At 37.2% G+C, this 19,303-nt stretch overlaps 1 protein-coding gene across 5 annotated transcripts in view; it reads left to right on the plus strand.

Moving 5' to 3' along the window:
• LOC131054819 (LRR receptor kinase BAK1) overlaps positions 1-19,303 on the plus strand; it is a 199,366-nt gene that overhangs the window by 60,808 nt on the left and 119,255 nt on the right. For all 5 annotated transcript variants that reach the window (XM_057989454.2, XM_057989459.2, XM_057989438.2 and 2 more), the window contains one exon: positions 10,123-10,194. In XM_057989454.2, the coding sequence (XP_057845437.2) occupies positions 10,123-10,194 (72 nt within the window). The remainder of the gene's footprint in view (positions 1-10,122; positions 10,195-19,303) is intronic.

Genomic DNA, 19,303 nt, shown 5'->3' on the forward strand with positions numbered 1-19,303 from the left:
ATACTTTCCCATTTTTGATTGGGAATCGGCAATGGTTGCAACAACCCGGCGGGTGCAGTGTGCTCGTCTTTGTTCTTCTGACAAGTATGGCATTCCCGATGTACTTCAAGACATCTTTTTTCAACCTTTTCCAAGAGAATCTCTCTCGGATCTGCTTGTATGTCTTGAAAAACCCTTGATGACCAGCAAGGGGAATGTTATGAAAAGTCTGTAATACCTTCTCCTTCAACTTATATTTAGGTAGAAGAAGGATCCTTCCCTTGTACATAATCAATCCATCAACCAAACTATACTTTTCATCATGAAAAGTACCTTCAACAATGCTTGTTGCAAACTGATTTTTTGCATAATTAGCAAGCAACAAGTCCCTCCGATCAGCAGTGAGCTCACATATAGAGCTCAGATGTGGTCTCCGTGAAAGTGCATCTGCCACTATGTTGTTTTTTCATTTGACATACTCAATGTCAAAGTCGTAAGCCTGAAGCTTACTAACCCACTTCTGTTGCCTTTCATTCAAATCTTTCTGGTGCATGAAGTGTCTAAGACTGTTATGATCAGTCTTAACAACAAACTTACTCCCTACGAGATACTGCCTGAACTTTGCAAGAACATGCATAATGGCAAGCATCTCTTTGTCATAAATTGAATACAATCTTTCAGGTCCTCTTAACTTCCTACTTTCAAAGACAATAGGATGCTTGTCTTGCATAAGGACCGCACCAACACCTTCTCTTGATGCATCACACTGTAGCTCGAAAGGCTTGGTGAAATCAGGCAGGGCCAAAACAGGGCATGAGCTCATAAGTTCTTTAAACTTGTCAAAAACTCCTTGTGCCATTTTTGACCACACAAAAGCTCCTTTCTTAGTGAGATCCGTGAGGGGGGCAGCCATCTGAGAGTAACTGTAATGGACACCCTAGAATGCCCAAAAACTAACCCCACTGCTGATAGGAATTTAGTCAAACAGTTTGCAGCCAACTCCTTATTCCTCCGTTTAATGTTTCAATGTTTTTTTTTGTTTTTAAGTTTTTGCACAAGTATGAAACCACATAACTTGAACTAAAAAGAATTTACAATAATAGGCAAGCTGGAAATTGAACTACTACTGTTATAATATTATTTCCAGAATTAACAAAAATCAAATACATAGCAGGTTATTTTCAACTCACTAAATACTCCAGCATTTTGACATAATGTTCCAACCAAAGTTTCTAATTCTGTTGCTACAGTAACATGAATAGTGCTGCCTGAATAGTGCCAGGTGAATAGTGCCGCGTGAATAGTGCCGCGTGAATAGTACCCGCGTGAATAGTGTCACGTGAATAGTACCCGCGTGAATAGTGTCGCGGCCTGTAGCTGGAAATGCAACCAAATAATGCTGCTGCTTGTAGCTGGAAAAGCGCCCAATCTGCCTGTAAATGAAGCTGATAGCAAAGGATTCCAAAGGCCAAACCCCAAGGGAATGACGTCTAGAATGTCACAAGAGAGGATAGACGTCCTCTAATGCCAAGAACGGATCTGCAACTCACACACCAAATTCTTCTCATATTCCACATACCCAATGAAGCCACAAAAGCTCCCTTTTATTCTTTCTCCAAGGGGCGACCCAACTCACCCAAGCAATGTGGGATAAAACATGTTCAATATAAAACATATAAAAATATTCACTTATGTCTCCCTTGGTTGCCCCTTTGATTTACACATATCTCCATAAAATAAATATTAAAGTAACACTTTAATATTTTACAATTAAATTAAATGTTACTTTAATAAAACTTCAGGCATTAAAATATATTAGCAATCGGACTCCGAATAGCGTGAGTGATAGCTCGTCGGAAAGCTCTCGCCAAAGAGTATCAAATCCAATCACCAAAACTAGCCCCCGTTGTGTCCTGCTGACTTACTAAAAATAGTAAGTATGCCTGAAACTAAGTAAATCAACTTCGTTTTGGCCCAAACTGGAAATGACTAGGCCAAAACACTCCAGGATCCCTTTAAACCCTTCGTTAGCCCTCGGGACCATGTAGAGCTAGGCTAACGCACATATACTTGGTCAATCTGCTAGAGTGGGGACATTACAGTAACCCTTCACGAACCTCCGATAGAAGCCACATAGACCCAAGAACCCCTTCAGGTGAGTCAAGTTCTCTGGTGGAGGCCAATCAACTATGGCTTTGATCTTTTCTAGATCAACCTTCACTCCTTCTGCATTGATGATATGCCCCAAGTAGAGCAACTCCTTCATTCCAAATTCACACTTAGATTCTTTTGCAAACAATGATTCGGACTCCAGAATACTGAGAATTTCATCTAACTGCTGCAAGTGCTCCTTCCATGACTTACTGAAAATGAGGATGTCATCAAAGAAGATAAGCACAAACTTCCGTAACTGCTTTTGAAAAATCTTGTTCATGCACGACTGGAAGGTAGGAAGTGCATTAGTCAAGCCAAAGGGCATGACTAAAAACTCAAAATGCCCAAAGTGGCATTTGAAGGCTGTCTTCTTAGTGTCAGATTCCCTCATCTTGATTTGATAATAGCCGGACTTGAGATCAATCTTTGAAAAGTAGATAGTACCATGTAGCTCATCAATGAGCTCATCAATCCTAGGAATAGGATACTGATTCTTTATGGTTTTTTGATTGAGAGCCCGATAATCCATGCACATGCGCATGGTCCCATCCTTCTTTTTCACCAGAACTACAGCTGAAGCAAAAGGGCTCTTGCTTGGCCGAATGTAACCCATGTCAAGAATCTCCTTAATGGCTTTCTCAATTTCATCCTTATGCTTCTTGGGGTATCGATAAGGAGTAGTCATGATAGGCTTAGCTCCTTCTAACTCAATAATGTGTTCAGTACCTCGCTCAGGAGGTCTACCAGGAGGTGGATTCTCAAACACCTTACTACTTTTTGTAAGCAAAGCTTGAATGTTAACAGGATAACTTCTCTTCTCTTCAAGTGGATTAGATGGCATGATCATACACTCAAGAGATCTACCAAGAGTTGGTTTCCCAAAAACCTTACTCTTATCTGTGATTAATGCTTGAATGTCTGTAGAGTAGCTGCCCTTGTCTTCTAATGGATTCGACAACATTATCAAACACTCTGCTGCCCACTCCACTTGGTTATGGCGGATCAACCTCTCCATCCTCTTCAATGAAACAACTCTAAGAGCACCATTTGACATTCCTCTCAATACCACCTTCTTCCCATCAGACATGAACTTCAGCTCCATGGTTTGCAGATTTAATGTGATCTCACCAAGAGATCTCATCCACTGAATCTCGAGGACTGCATCATCAGTCCCTCCAATGCTAACCACAAAGAAGTCATCTCTAATTTCATGATTTCCCAACTTCAGAGACATGTTGGAAATCATTCAGTTGCAGGATATAGTGGAGCCATCAGCTACCATGACTTTGAAGCCATCTACTTCCTCAACCACTAGCCCCCTCTTCGCAACAACTCTTTCATCAATGAAATTGTGAGTTGCTCCTGTGTCAATGAGAGCAATGACACGATGTTCTCCTATCACTCCCCGAACTCTAAAAGACTCATTTTTGTGAATGTATGAGAGTTGAGCAACCACTCCTCTATCTTCCATTTCACTTTCAGGCCCTTCAGGAGCCTCTTCATACTCGCTGTCTTCAATTTCAGTCTGCTGTTCTGAATTTTCAGAATCTGATCCATCAGTTGAGTAGCACTCCATTTGGTGTAAATTGCCCTTCCCATGACATTTATGTCTTGGGGCCCAAGGTTCTCTGCAAGAGTAGCAAAGATTCTTCCTCCGGAGCTCTTGACGGAGCTGATCATCCATCCAAGAAGGGAACTTCTTGGTCTGATTTGAAAACTTCTTTTTATCCTTCTGGAAAGGAAAAGGCTTGGACTGAAATTTACTCCTCGGGACCACCAATTCCGTACTTCTAGATTTTTTGATGGCCTCTACCAAGTTAGGCGGATTGAAAGCTTTAACACATCCTTTCAAAGGCTCTTCAAGACCTTTTGTGAAAAGAACAACTAGCCTCTTCTCTGAGATGCTGCTGACCATAATTGAGAGGTTTTGGAACTCAGTTATGTAATTGTCCAAGGAGCCTTGCTATTTGAGTTGAGCAAGCTCTCTTAACTTCACCTCCGGGTCCTTAGAATCAAACCTATCAATCAGCTTGTTGGTGAATTCGGCATAGGTGCTTATCAAGCTATGGCCAAGGGTGACCAACCCATGGTACCACCATTCGTGAGCAACTCCATCCAAGTGCAAGGTGGCGAACTTGATGGCTTCTTCTTCAGGCATAGGCCTCAAGGACAAATAATCGTCCAACTTCTGTACCCACGCTCTAGCTATACTCTTACTACTTCCATCAAAATGCGCTAGGGTAACCTTTCCAAGAGCTTGTTGATAATCTCTCAGAGCGGAGTATCGATTATCATATCTTCCTTCCCTCCTCTTCTTTTGATTCATGTATTGATCAAGTGACATAACATTTCAGATCTCTTGGGGAAGTGATGCATACTCCACAAAACTAGCCCGGATCTCATTAGCCACGGGGATTTCAACTTCAGGAGGTGGTGTTTCCCTTGGAAGGAAAATAGGTTGCAACGGCCTTGTCACCGATCCAACAGGCATTCCACTACTGTTGCTACCATTGTTGCTGCCATTTCCATTACCACTGGAGTTGTTGGAAGTGTTGGCATTATTTCCACTCATATTTTGATTCTGATCTTGGCTATGCCCTCCTCCAACACTCTGTTTAAAAGTGGTTATCATTTGGGACATCATGTCCATCATAGTATCAAATTTCTTCTCCATTTTCTCCACAACCACTGCTGCCTCATTCTGACCAAATAACCTTTCTCCCATTGAATTTGCCAAATCAATTTCTCTGTGCCTGTTCCTCAGGACCTCTGAAAAAGTTTCTTCCACTGGCACTGACGGTATCTGAGACTGCTGCCTTCTCTGTTCCCGGTTGTAGTATTTGATATCTCTATCACTCATGGAACCCTTTAGTCACATAGGCTGGCAGGATGTGTGTCTCTGATACCACTGTAAAGTTCCCCTTAATTTTTTTTTGATTTTTTCAATAAGATTACAATGCAAACACCATAAGCCGTTAAGGTTAGAGAAATAAGCCAAAACAACTGAAAGGGAACCCTTCCACCTTTCATCGAGAGCCCAATTTGGGAGGGTGAGAGCATACAGTGTTCTAGGGATCATTAGCACCATAAACTGAACTGAAATTACAATGCATGGGTGGCAAGCTAGCCCCTTCTACTTATCCAGCAGGATAGAAACTAAACTACTTGGCGGTGAACCAGCCAAGGAAACAACAAGGAATTTCAACTCAATCACTCTATCGCATATTTCAGTGGGAGGACAATTACATAACAACTATCACTCGACCACATATTTCAGCGGGAGGAAAATATCACTCAACCACTTACTCAGTGGGAGGACAAGAATTACAAAAAACTGAATTACTAACAAAAGGCGGCTAAGCCAGCCTCTTCCACTTTGCAGTGGGCAAGCAACACTCCAGGATTGGTTAGTAGTACTACTACTTAATCTTACAAGATAGAATAGAAGATTATAAATGATGTCCAACATTGATTACAATAATAAACAACTATCAAAATAACTTCTAGAAAGCCACTACTGCTGAACCAAATCTGAAAGTCAATAATGCACAATTCCAGCTTCAACCGGCAACACCAAAATGATCACAACTCACTCAAAACCACACTAAATCGCACCAAATCTGAAACAAATGAAATAAACAACATAGGTGATCAATCTCAAACCTCAAACCAACAACATGGAAGCTTCAACAGTGATGCACGCAAACCAAGGCACCTCCCAAATGGTATGGCCCAGCAGCAAATTTCAATTTGCAACTATAAATTGGAATCTCCGTATCCCAGTCTGCAACTTGGTGAGTTATATCGCCCAGGGAGTAAGGATGGAAAGAGCCAATACCTAGAATGATATGGTCAATAGGCAGGGAGATATAATCAGAAGATCGCTTCAGCCACCACGTCCAGCAACACCAAAATCACAGCAGCAAACTCGACACTCCAAAAACCATAGTGAAACTGAAAAAGAACACTGAAAAATTCACCAAAATCCAACACTCAGCTAGGTACTATGTTTCAAGTACGAAACTGGCTAAACTAGGGAGCCACAACTCTGAAGCTCAAGTTCACTCACCATTTCGGCATCATAACGACGTAATTTCTTCAGATAACCAAATGCGAGGCCAAGCACTTGTATTTATAGATTTTTCCCTCTGAAATTCAAATGCAAATGGCTCCCAAATTCATTTGAAACTCACTTCATTTCATTTTCACGTCCCCTCAAGACATGGTACCCAGTCTTCCTAGGCAGAAGTTCGAACTTTTCCTAGGTGAACACTTGCAACATAAAAAGTAATACAACATGAAGTGTTATATTATGCTCACGCCATCTGACTTAGGAAATAATAATATTAACAACAAATATATATCTTTTTCCCTAAGTCGCCCACAATAAAATTAATTGGTAATAAAATAATTAAATATTAAACCTTAGGATAAGGAAATAATATTTAATTAAATAACTTATAACTCCAATATTGATTATCATCAAAATCAAGGATGAAACTGAGCAATGAGAACCACTGAACTGAACTAGATCAGAGCCCTGCCCAAGATTGCCAAAAATAGCAATGCTCAAACTGCCACTTCTAAAAATAGTAAGTCATGAAATAATGCTCCGAAAAACATGATCTTTGCACCCAGAGAAAGAGCTTGAAAATCTCGGTATAACTGTACCATCCAGTCAGCCAAACCCTAACTTACAAAAAATAGTAAGTTCACACTTCACCTTAGAATCAAATGCATGTTATGCCACCCTGAAGTTCATGAAAAACCCAGAAGGAAACCATAAACAGAACTGAAGAATTCCCTTCTGACAACCCCTAAAAAGCTCGTGCAGAATTCCACAAAAGTAGGAAACCCTAATTCTCCTTTCCAAATAGCCTACGGGTCTACGGAATAGGTCACTGGATCACTGAATGAACATCACTGAGAAGGGGACATTACAGACCGATTATCAAGATATTTGATATAACAAAGGAGCGAAAGTCTTGTTAAATAAGAGTTATAAAAGATCTATCCGATAAGGATAAGATCGACAACTAAGAAAAGCAGAAGACAACTAGGAGAATAAAGAATATACCTAAAGTCTATCCTAACAACTTAATTGACCATTATAAGTTAATACCCTCCCTTAATGGTCAATCTATCAACTACACCAAGCTTATCTCAAAAAACTTGAAATGATCTGTTGGTCAAAAAGCATAGAAGGTTGACTCCTTTTGCTCAGAATGTTCTACGACATGAGCCTCTGGTGGAGACCCTCCTTGGTTGGATTGCTGATCAGCCAACCTCTTTCTGCAGAACCTCTTCATGTGACCAAGTTTACAATGTGATAGCTTTCAGATTAGCCATCCCTCCTGCAATTCTCAGTCAGAAAAATGAGAAACCTGCTGCTGTTGAAAATAACATTGAAATTTTTAGAAAATAAATTGCAAAATACAAACAACGAACAAACCCATAAAAATCGTCAATAATATGCAAGATTAATTTTGGAAAAGCCCTAGCCGGCTACATTTTTTCAAAAAAAGGTCCAAAAATAATGGAAACACCACTATTATTTGGTAAAAATAGATCAAAATCCTAGCCGTCCAATAATGAACCACAATTGTATCCAAAAATCTCTAAGAAAATATAAATTTGTTGCCAAACCCTAGGTGTTGCAAAAAATCCCATGATTATGTGTGTACATACATACATACACATACACACACATGCAAACATACATACATATGTATGTACTTACATACTTACATATAGTGTATGCATGTATGTATGTATGTATGTATGCATGTGAGTGTGTGTGTACATATTTATGTATGTGTGTGTGTATCTTTGTATGTATGTGTGTGTATGTGTTTGTATGTATGTGTGTGTATCTGTGTATGCATGTTTGTGTGTATGTGTGTGTGTGTAAGTGTGTGTTTGTGTATGTATGTATGCATGTGTATACATATAGACATACACACATATATACATACATACATACATACATAAACACATACACACATACACACATGCACACATATACACACACATATATACATACGTACATATAACCTACCCACACATACACACACACATACATATATACACACACACATATACACACACACATACATACATTCATAGTCACACATACACACATATACAGACACACATACATACGCATACGCATACATACATACATATACAAATATCTGTTTGTGACAAACACACGCTAAACTTGGTATATTGTGTTTGATAAGCAATTATGTATGCCTAGAGAAATCATTTCTAACAAATGGAGCCAACCATGGTTGCAAATGATTTCTCTAGGTATAAATAATTTCTCATCAAACACAATATACCATGCTTGGTGTTAGTTTCCTCAATAATTGGATTGTGAGAATGATCAAGTTGAAAATATGAATGTACATAAGACAATTGCAAATACCGATGTGTGACAAACAAACACTAAACATGGTATGTTGTGTTTGATGAGCAATTATGTATGCCTAGAAATATCATTTCTGACAAACAGAACCAAATACGGTTGCCGATGAATTAGTTATAAATAATTGCACATCAAACACAATATACCATGTTTGGTCTTATGTTCCTCAATAATTGGATTGTGACAAAGATTGAGTTGAATATATGAATGCACATAAGACAATTGCAAAACTTGACAGCAAATGATCAAATATGGATTCTTGATGGATATGTACATTTATTGGTGCATTTAGATAGTTATCATACATGCAACTCTTTATATACAGCTCTAAAGGTTAATTACACTATAGGTATCAGAAACCATAGGTCAACCATTTGTGGTTATGGTATTGATTTTGTTCTTAGGGGTTACTGTCCTCACAACAATTTTAATATCAACTACCAATACGACTATATAAACATTTATTGCAAGCTTTTTTAGTTCTATAAATAGATTGGCTATAACATTTCTCTCTTAGTATCCCTATAGTGCTCACCAAGTCATTTCTCAATGATCATAGTTCGATGATGAATATAAATCATCCTCTAGAAGGTTTAAGATTGATCTTGTTCAAAATCAACATCTTCGACATCAAAGAATTAAAACGTCATTTGGTGAATCACATATATGTTTTTATATTTAGAAGTCACACCCCTTAGGTTGGATTACACATTAGCAATGTTTATGGGTCTATTAACCGTAGTAAAATGATATTCAACAAGACTATCTTGGACCCAGTGTGGGCAGTGCAGTGAGAAATGGGAAGGGAGAGCTGATTCTTACCTTCTATGAGGCATTGGGAATTTCCACTAATTTTGTTGAGGGAAAGAATTTGTGTTGAGGGATCTCCATTGAACCATTCCAAACAGAACGGTTTGAAAGAATTGAGGGCACCTTCTTTTGGATAGCTGACACAGCCTATTTTTTGTTAACTATGATTTTTGTCACCACTTTGAGCTTCATGGGGGGTGACACCCACTTGCATGAGTCCTTTTACTAAGCCTTTGAGGTAGAGTTGCATGCCTTTTCCTTCTTGGAAAGAACTTGAGGATGATTAGAATCTCTGCTTCTATTGAAACATGACACATCTCCTTTAAGCATGAAAAATTCTTGGGAAATTATATATAACACACGAATGTGGTTGATCTCGCCCATACTCATGAATTAACCCAAAATGACTTATTTTGTTTTATGGACTCTAACTTGCAATTACTTTCCAAGAATTACCAAGTTTATCTACCATACCATTAACATCTCTAAACTGGCAAGCCTTGTTTTTAAATTTCATATTTTCCCTTATTTTGTTTGTTTGGTGAATGATGAGCAATTATGCGTGTTTACAAATTATATTTATGTGAATGATGAGCAATCGTAATATTAACTTGTAATTTTTAATACAACAATAAATGCAGTACAGATAAGTCTAGGTATTTAAAAAGAATTATGAGCTAAGAAATACTGATTTTGGAAGCAAACTAAATGCAAATGGACTAAAGAATTGTTTTGCATTGGTGTCTCAGAAACTTCCATGACAGTAATATGTATGGGGAATTGCCTTCAGAGCTTGGGAATCTCCACAAGCTACAGAATCTGTAAGCCTTTCATGCTTATTGACTTAATACTCACGTTGAACACAAAAAATAAAAAATACATATATATTTTTATTCACAAAGATGTTGCTTAATATTTTCTACTTGTGATATCTAGAGCTAATTTTTTCCCTTCAATAATTATAGAAGATACATGTTTCCTCAATTATTGCAAATCTTGATATAACTAACATTTCCCTGTAATGATTGAACTGAAATCAGACAGAGTGTAATGGCTCTATGATTTTTTGTTTGAACCCCTCTCAATCGCATTTTTGCAAAGTAAACTTGGATAACATTTTTTTTGCTAATTTAAGTTTGTTCAATGCTTGTGGAGCTTTCCTTCCCTTGAAGGCTTTGCTAGAGTATTTTTATGCTGAGTGGTTGTGGAAGGATTGTATAAGGATTTTATAACTTGTCTACTTGAGTGAATCCACTTTTATTTTGGTGTCAACGATCCTTGATAATGTAATTTTTATGAAAGGTTAAAGATTTTTAGTGGGGGGTTTGACTCTATTCTTTTTGCATCCAATGCTGTCACCTCAACTTTCTCCATTTCATGATGTAGTTTTACTTATGCTCTATAAGATATTTCAGGAACACTTACAATTTGACAGATATAGTATGGGGATGTCTTTTTTGGAGAGTTTTCTTAGCTTGAGGGTGATTATATGGAGCTTTTTTTGTTGCTATTGTTTTCACCTTGGTTAAAAATAATGTTTCTACCATGGTTGTTGGTAAGTTCCTTTGTTGTTAGAAAGGTGTTGAAGGACTTGAAGTCGGGCAATAGTGGAGGAGAGAGGCTCTTCACCTCCCTTAAAATAATATGTGTTGTTTCTAACTTAAGAAATGTATTCTAACCATTATTAAACTAAAGTGCTTGATTAAACTTCGGAGCATGAAATGTATTAGGAAAATGTTCTTTAAGAGAGGAGATATTATTTTTTAAAACAGGCAGTTGGAATGCTGATTGCTAACCCAAAAAAGTCAACTTAATTAAGCTCCATGAAAAAAGTGGAGGGTTGAGGATGCTCCATGTTCTGGAAAAATATATTGGAAGTTGGTAAAAATACACACTTTGAAGTTGAACCCGTCTAAGGTTAGAGTTGAAACAAAACTCTTGGAGGATCAAGCTAGAGCTAAACCCTTTCAATGTGTTGGAAGAACATATAAAATGATAAAAAACCTTTGAATGAGAGGTGGGTGTTGGGGGAGAGGTCTTTCTCGCTTTAGGTCTACAAGCATTTAGATATCATGTATATAAATGCCAACACTCACCCAAGCATATTGAATAAAAGTAATTGAAGTAAGTAGAGAATGAAGTTCAGTATTCATGATTGCAAAAAAGGATCATGATGAATCAAGGTCTTACATTCCACGAGTGGAATGACATCAAGGATCACTCTAGGAAAGCAACAATTATTTGCCACCTAAAAGATTGAGAAAATAAAAAATTGATATACAAGAATAATAAAACGTGAAAGCTCCAGTGTTAATCACTTGCCTTCTTCCTTGAAGAAGCTAAATATTGTTATGACAAGAAAGAAGAACAACCACCAAGATGTGCAAGATTCTACTAGTATGAGAGGGTAAGCAAACCTTAATTATTGAGAGGTTGAGGAAGATATAGTCTGATCTATTTCTCTGCATAGACCACTTGTGTAAAATCATTTCTTTTAGTCATTCTTTTTTGGAGTATAATGAAATGAAATGTCCCCCACAATTTTTTTCAATTTTTTTAACACAAGATCACCACCCGTTAATATTAGCAGTAAGAAATATCATGATCGATACAGTTGGCGGTTAAACCAGTCACTTCCACTTTTCAGCAGGTAAAGTAAGAACAGTTGAAAATAACAACTCCTTGGCGGTATGACCAGCCAATTTACAAGCCAAACAAAGATAGAACACAACAATCACTCGACCACTTTTCAGCGGGAGGACTATGCATAAACAAAAACTATCACTCGACCGCTTATGCAGCAGGAAGACGGAGAACATCAAACAATCACTTGACCACTTATTCAATGGGAGGACTGGAGTACATGAAAATAGAGAAATAGGCGGCTAAGCGAGCCTCTTCCACTTATGCAGCGGGTGATACGAGTATATCGCAGAGAGATGGATTGTTCAATACTATTGAATCGGTCTTACAATATTTTATCTTGCAAATACTGTCAGTACAATATGATTTCAATCTCTAAATAGAAATGAAACTACTCCAAGGAATTACAATAAGATAACTTTGAAATAACTAGCCAAATACACACTTAACCAAGTCTGCAATGAATTACCAACAATACCAGAAATGAACCAGCAACACCGAAATGCCCATAACTCTCTCAAAACTCCACCCAACAGCTCCAAATCAGCAGCGAAAGAAGGCTAGGGAGAAGGTGATCAAACCCCAACCCAACAACCACATCAAACCTTGCTGATGATTCTGCTTGCAGCCGAAGGGCAAGGCTGAAATGGTATGGCCAGCAAGGAAAATCGACCAGCAATGAAAAATTACACATTCCACCTCATAATACGAGCCTCCAGATGAAGAACCGCCTTGCAGAGGGGCTTCCAACGAGCTATTACCCAGAATGAATGGATAAACGGATAGAGAGTTATGAATTAAAATAAGCTACAGCCACACCCAAAACCAGCAAGCTGGAAACACACCAAAACACTCAAATTACTGAAAAATAGGCTCACAATCCATTCTATGAGCTCACTCTATCTCTCTGGATGAAAGATAGTCTCAATAGACCAGCTAGGTGCTATCTCTCAAGCACGAAACTGATCGTTGCTAGGAAGCTCTCAACTTTGAAGCTCAATTGGCACCAATCTGGCAACACTTCGTTGCATATAAACATGAATAGTCTCAATTGAAGGCCAAGGCACATATATATATAACTTCCTCCTCAAATCGAACTTCTTTTCCTCCAATATGGGATTAAACAACGACATTCCAATTTCCTTAATTTGCATTTCATTTCATTTTTCCCCAAATCGCCCATCACATGGTGGCAGATACGCTATATAAAAAATACATCAATAAAGTGTATTATGGCGTCCAAAGAATAAAGTGAATTATATCATAAAATTGTCTTATTTTCTGCCTAAGGCGCCCATCTTGCCTTAATAATTCACTTATAAAATATTTTCCTCAACCAAGAATCGCCCACATATAATTAAGGAAATTTTTTTAGATATCAATATAACTTAAAACAATCCCTCTTAAATAAATCGTCCAACTTTTGCCATAAGTTATAATTTAATTTAAAACACCATTTTTCATCAAATACTTAATTTGCCAAAACAAGCTCCAAAAATGTTGGAAGAGAAACCGCTCAAACTGACCTGCCGGAAATAGCCATCTGAAATGACCAGCTAAACCCTTGCTAAAAATAGTAAGTGTTTCCAAAGTGATTTTTACCACATTCTGAGTAGCCGTCGTGACTTACTAAAAATAGTAAGTTTGGAAATCATCTCCAAATAATTTGCATGTCAAACCACGCTAGAGCTCTCAAAAAACCCTATAAAGCAAACAACTGTCAACTTGTCGCAATTTACTAAAAATAGTAAATTAAAAAATCTTCTTTGATTGTAATGCATGTTATACCATCCTGAAGCTCATGAAAAACCCAGAAAGAATACAGAGAGCAAACTGTAGAACTCTTGCAAACACCTCTTCGAAAACCTTCCCGAAGACAGAAACCCTAATTTAGTCTTTGGTTAGCCTACGGGTTTCCAAAATAGGCTAAGACTCCATTCATTAATCTAGAACTGGGAAGGGGACATTACATGAAATTTCTTCTTTACTTTGGTAGGCAACATTTTATAGATTCCTTTCTAGCCTCCTTACCTAGACTAGAGTGAGGATAAAGGGAAAATGTATTTCAAAAGTAAAGGTGAAGCATGTTTCACAATCTCCTATAAGTTCTCCAGAATTCCATAAGGCTTCCAAAGATCCATAATCATCTTTGAATTCTTCATCGCTATCCTTAGAGGGTTCATTATCTTTCTATTCTTCTAGGGATCCACAAGTCTTTGCATTCCTTATCACTATCATCAATATAGAATTTAGAAGGTTCATTGCTATCCTATACCCAATGTAGAGGTGCCTTGATTCTTGTCCCCTAGCCTTGTGTGAATTCTTTAAAGGTGTTACATAACATGATTGGTGAAGATCTTCTAAAAATGGCCCAATGATTTTTCAAGGAGGGAAGGATTTTGGAGCATTTTTTCAGGGACTCATTGAAATTAAAGAATGTTGCCAAATACAATATTTGTATTTGGCAGTCAATTTTGTTTTTTAATGTTGTTAACAATATCTTGGATAGGGCTTTAGCATTGAGAATTAAAAAATAATGTCCAAAATATTGCAGCCAAAGCCATATGAGCAATGCTAAAACCATCATCATCTTCAATACAATGGTCACCACATGGGAATGTCGGGAGTTGCCAGTGGAGATCAACCAAGATTCCTTTTTGCTAAATACTAACTTTGGAAAAGATTATTATAAGTTTGATTGGGATTTATTCTTGATATATTGATATGGACAGGTTTTAGTACCAATTCACAACTTGATGGTGCACATTGTTGGTTGAAAATTTTGTACACTCGTGAAAGCAAACAAAATTGTGGCTTCAACCACAGTGTGTGAGTATGAAACTCTCCTAATTAAGGGAAGGCTCCCCCTATCTATCTAAAACTGAAATAAAAACAGGATGGGACAACAGTCTTCCTTCTTTCTTCAAGGAAGCCTATATCCTTTTCTCTCCTTAGAAAAGTGATAGCAAGAAAATGTATAATAATGGTAACAATTTCAAATGAAAACGAGAGAAAGAAAATGAAGTTTCCTGAAAGCTCAAAGACTCCCGTCACTTCCTTCGGGATGGGATAGCAATATCAAGCTCAAAGACTTGACTATTGGAAGTCCTATCTACCCTTTGCTATACTAAATTTTACAACGAATAAAAGACAACAGCTCAAAGACTGGAATAATCTATTCTTTCAACACAAAGACAAGAACTAATGCAAGCTCAAAGACTTGCTGCTATTTCTTATCGAACAATAATTTTTCCTCAAGAATAGACGCAAGCTCAAAGACTTGGTGCTCCTTCTAGAGATTTTCCTATTTTAATTAATCTTCTCTACTTGCAGCTCAAAGACTCCAAATCAGATTAGACTAAGCTCCTTTAGAAACACTTTGCATGGAAGAAATAAAGAGATTCAAACTCAAACATGTAGCTCAAAGACTCAAAACTTGAGTAATCCTTCTTTATTATTCTTCAAAACTTTCAATTCACATACATAAGCTCAAAGACTTCTTGCTGTAAATTTGGCAGAGTTTTTGGTTGCTTTCCAAAAGATAAAAATTACAATAGACCCCTCAAGTATTTATAGAAGAGGAGCTTTGAGAAAAAGGTGGGAGGATCCTAACTAACTTGAGAGATTCTCTCAACCACCAAGACTAATTCAATAACTAACTAAGACTTCAATAACTAACTAAGACTTATTCCAACTACAGTCCTAATTGGACACAACTTGTAGTTGTCTTACATGTAATTACAAAAGTGCAAGTAATGTGTAACTTGCATTTTACAAAAAATACTTTTACATGTAACTTCTCAAAACAAAATTACAAATGCATAACTAAAACTATTCCATGTGTCTAAAGACACGACTCTAACTGCATCATCCTTTGTCTGTGATGATCTTCATGTCGCTTCAGGATGCTAGAAGTTGAAGTATTCTGGATTGGTAAAGACATCTTGAACCAGAATGAGAACTTGCATCCTTGTCTTCTTGCTTGGGGTAGTACTATCTTTTCAGGAGGGAAAGGGTTGCCTTCCTCTTTTCATGTCATGACCATCTTTGTCTTGAAAGCATTCTATGCTCGCAACCATGAATTGTTGTTGTATCTCTTTTTTGTATCGTCCTCCATTTCTTGAAATTTACTTGCAAAATAAGGCCCATGCCTTAATCCATTGATTTGGTAGATTGTGTGTGCAAACCGGATTGACAAGGGAAGAGAGAAATTGATGCAAAAATGGGCTCACAAGTGAATTTCGGGTTTTGGAAGTTGCATTACATGTGTGGGGAAAACAAGAGCATTAACTTGCAATTGTGGGGAACAAACATGCAACTTCATATGTGTAATGGGTAACTACAAGTTTGCACTTGTAATTGGACCTTTAAAACTCATTTACAAGTGTTTTTTGAGTGCATTTTGGAGCAATTTCAGGTTCTGGATGGCTGACCGCAGGTGAAGACTTTAAATGGGAAAAATGAATGAAGGTGTGAAATGAGTGGATGAAATGGTATGTACGGATGATGGAAATGAATATGAAAATATTTTGGGAAGATCATCTTCAAGAAAATGGGAAGAACTTTCAACATGCAATCCGGTTCCAAAAACCTGATTTTGAAAGGATGGGTATTTCTCATCTTTGCAACTTGGAATTTCAACAAAAGATGGTTAAATCTTTTATCCGTAAGGGAAGAACAATTATTTTCATCCAACTTGTAATCGGGATTTAAAATCCCGAATACAAGTAAAGAGGGAAAAGGGGGAAGAACAATGCAATTTTACAAAGGGGAAAATCTTTCTCACAAAACCGATTTTTGGGGAAGAACCAACATATTTACAACTAGAAAGGAAAAACAAGAAAACAAAGAAATGAAAGAAAGAAAGAAAATAAATCAAACCTTGCTTCAAACTGAAAATGCCTTCTTCAAAAAGATGATCAATCTTTGAAAGAAGGAAGGAGAACTCTTAAAAAGAAATTAACCGCATTCCAAAACCTTAGCCACGTTTTTGAAAAAATGCCCAAAACTGAAAATCGTGGCAGCAAATGCATGATAAATGGCATGGAAAATGGCCAAGACTCTTTCTAACCTCAACGCCTTAGCATACCAAGCCAAAACGATTCATAACATTGCTGATTTGTGGCATTCTAAATGGCAAAAAAAAGTGGTTTTTTGAAAAAACGTGGCTGCTGTTATAAAGCTAAAAATCAGCAATCTTAACCTCCATGTGGCGTGAAAGGTGTTTGAAAATACATAAAAATAGGGAGGAATCAAAAACGCCTTCTATCTCCCAAAAAATCTCCACAAAAATTTGCCTAAAATCCTTAAAAAAAAACGTTTTTCCTTGCAATTCGGGTTTTTTGGAACCAATAACAAGTTCAAAATGCATTGAAACAATGAAAATCGGGTTTTTTAGAAGATATAACAAGTTTAAAATTTCACTTTTTCAACATGTTGGGCAAAATCGAGATTTTTTGGCCAAATAGCAAGTTTAAAATGTCAAAAATGCACTTTATGAGCAAAATCGGGTTTTTGGAGACAAAGTGCAAGTTTTAAATTGTCACTTTTTCACTTAGAAGGCAAAATCGGGATTTTTGGAGAGAGATGCAAGTTTTATGCACTTGTAAAGGGGAAATAAAACCCCTACAACAAGTTATAACTTACTTGCACATATGTAATAGGGGTTTAAAATCCCTATTACATGTAAAAACCATTAAAGTAGGGGTTTTTGGAGAAAACTACAAGTTTACTTGTAACTTAACCAAAAAATCCCTATTTTAACTAAAAAAGCCAAAAAACAATAAAAATAATAAAAACAACAAAGTAAATTTAAAACAAATTACAAGTATTCATCTTTGTATAAAAGTGCACATGTAATAAGCTGAAAATTCCCCTACAAAGACCAACATAATGGACATCATTAAAACTTGCAGTTTGAAGAAAATTCTCCACCTGCAGTTGGGATTTTAAAACCCGAAATTGAAGGAAAGACATAGCAAACGAACCCAGAATTTGACGGAATTCGAAACGTAGTTTGAGGATGGACTGAGGATTAAGCTAGTCCAAGGATTAGTCGAAATTCTGCCTCGGGAAGCGTTCCATAGAGTAATTGTTTTTCATTTTTTCACAAAAATTTCATGTAATGGTCCTTCATTTTTTAGAATAAAAATGAGGACAACACACACTTCATTTAGTGATGCTTTTAATCCAATATTGTTAATGGTATTTTGTGTATGGTCCACACACATCTAATAGATAGGGTGCTTTCTTGCACCATTATTTTTACTTGTTGGCACACATGACATAAAACAAAAATTGTGAAAAAATCATAAAAATTGAAAATCACCAGGTTTGCCGATTTTTCCCTCCATGGAATCACGATTTTTATTTAAATCATGTTGACTTGTGATTTTTAGAGAATTTTTGGTGTGTAAAGCGTTAAAATCCGAAATAAGTTGCTAGGGTTTCCAAAAGTTTAATGATGACAAAAGCGAGATTGCAAAGGCTTTTTTTGAGTCGTTGGTCCTCCATGGAGCCATGGTACCCACAATAGTTTTGCAAGCCGTAGGGGCTTGTGGCTCATCGGACCGTGTAATGTCCCCTCCCTAGGTGACAGGCAATTCAATAGGGATTGGCCTATCATCAAGTTTTCGTAGTCGAGTGGAGTGGAAAGGGGTCCTATATTGAGGCTTGTGGACCAACGTAGAGTCTTATAAGCCATTCTAGACAGTTTGAGGCAATCTCCTAAATTTTAGGAGGGTGTCCTATTTTTAGGAGTTGACCAGAACGCAACAGGGGACCCAAGGGACCATTTTGGAGGTTTTGGTTGTATTTCCTATTTTTTAGGGAAGATCCCTATTTTCTAGGAAGGTACTGGCGGTCGGCTTGTTGACCTTTCCAGAGCTAGTGGAATGTGGTAGAAGGCCTTATGAGCCATTTTGGGCAATCAAGGATGATCTCCTAATTTTAAGGAGAATCCCTATTTTGTAGGAGTTGACTGGCAGTGGGGGCCGCTACAATTAGACATCATCTTGGTATGGATAGTAGCTTCAGTTTTTCAGTTGGTAAACCAAGTGGTGGATTCAAGAATAAAAATGAAATATTAAAGTTATTACTTTAATAATTTATTCTAATAAAATAAAGTGATGTTAATTAAATAATACTTTATAAAGTGACCCCCATGGCACTTTTCCCTAGGAGGCATCAACTTAAAGTTGTTTTTAAAAGGCTGTCTTTTGCTAATGATGAATAAGACGCTCAAGAAGTTCGAACCTTCTAGAGGAGGCTAACTATTAAATAAAACAA

This window comes from Cryptomeria japonica, chromosome 2 (genome assembly GCF_030272615.1).
Source record: "Cryptomeria japonica chromosome 2, Sugi_1.0, whole genome shotgun sequence".
Lineage (NCBI taxonomy): Eukaryota > Viridiplantae > Streptophyta > Pinopsida > Cupressales > Cupressaceae > Cryptomeria > Cryptomeria japonica.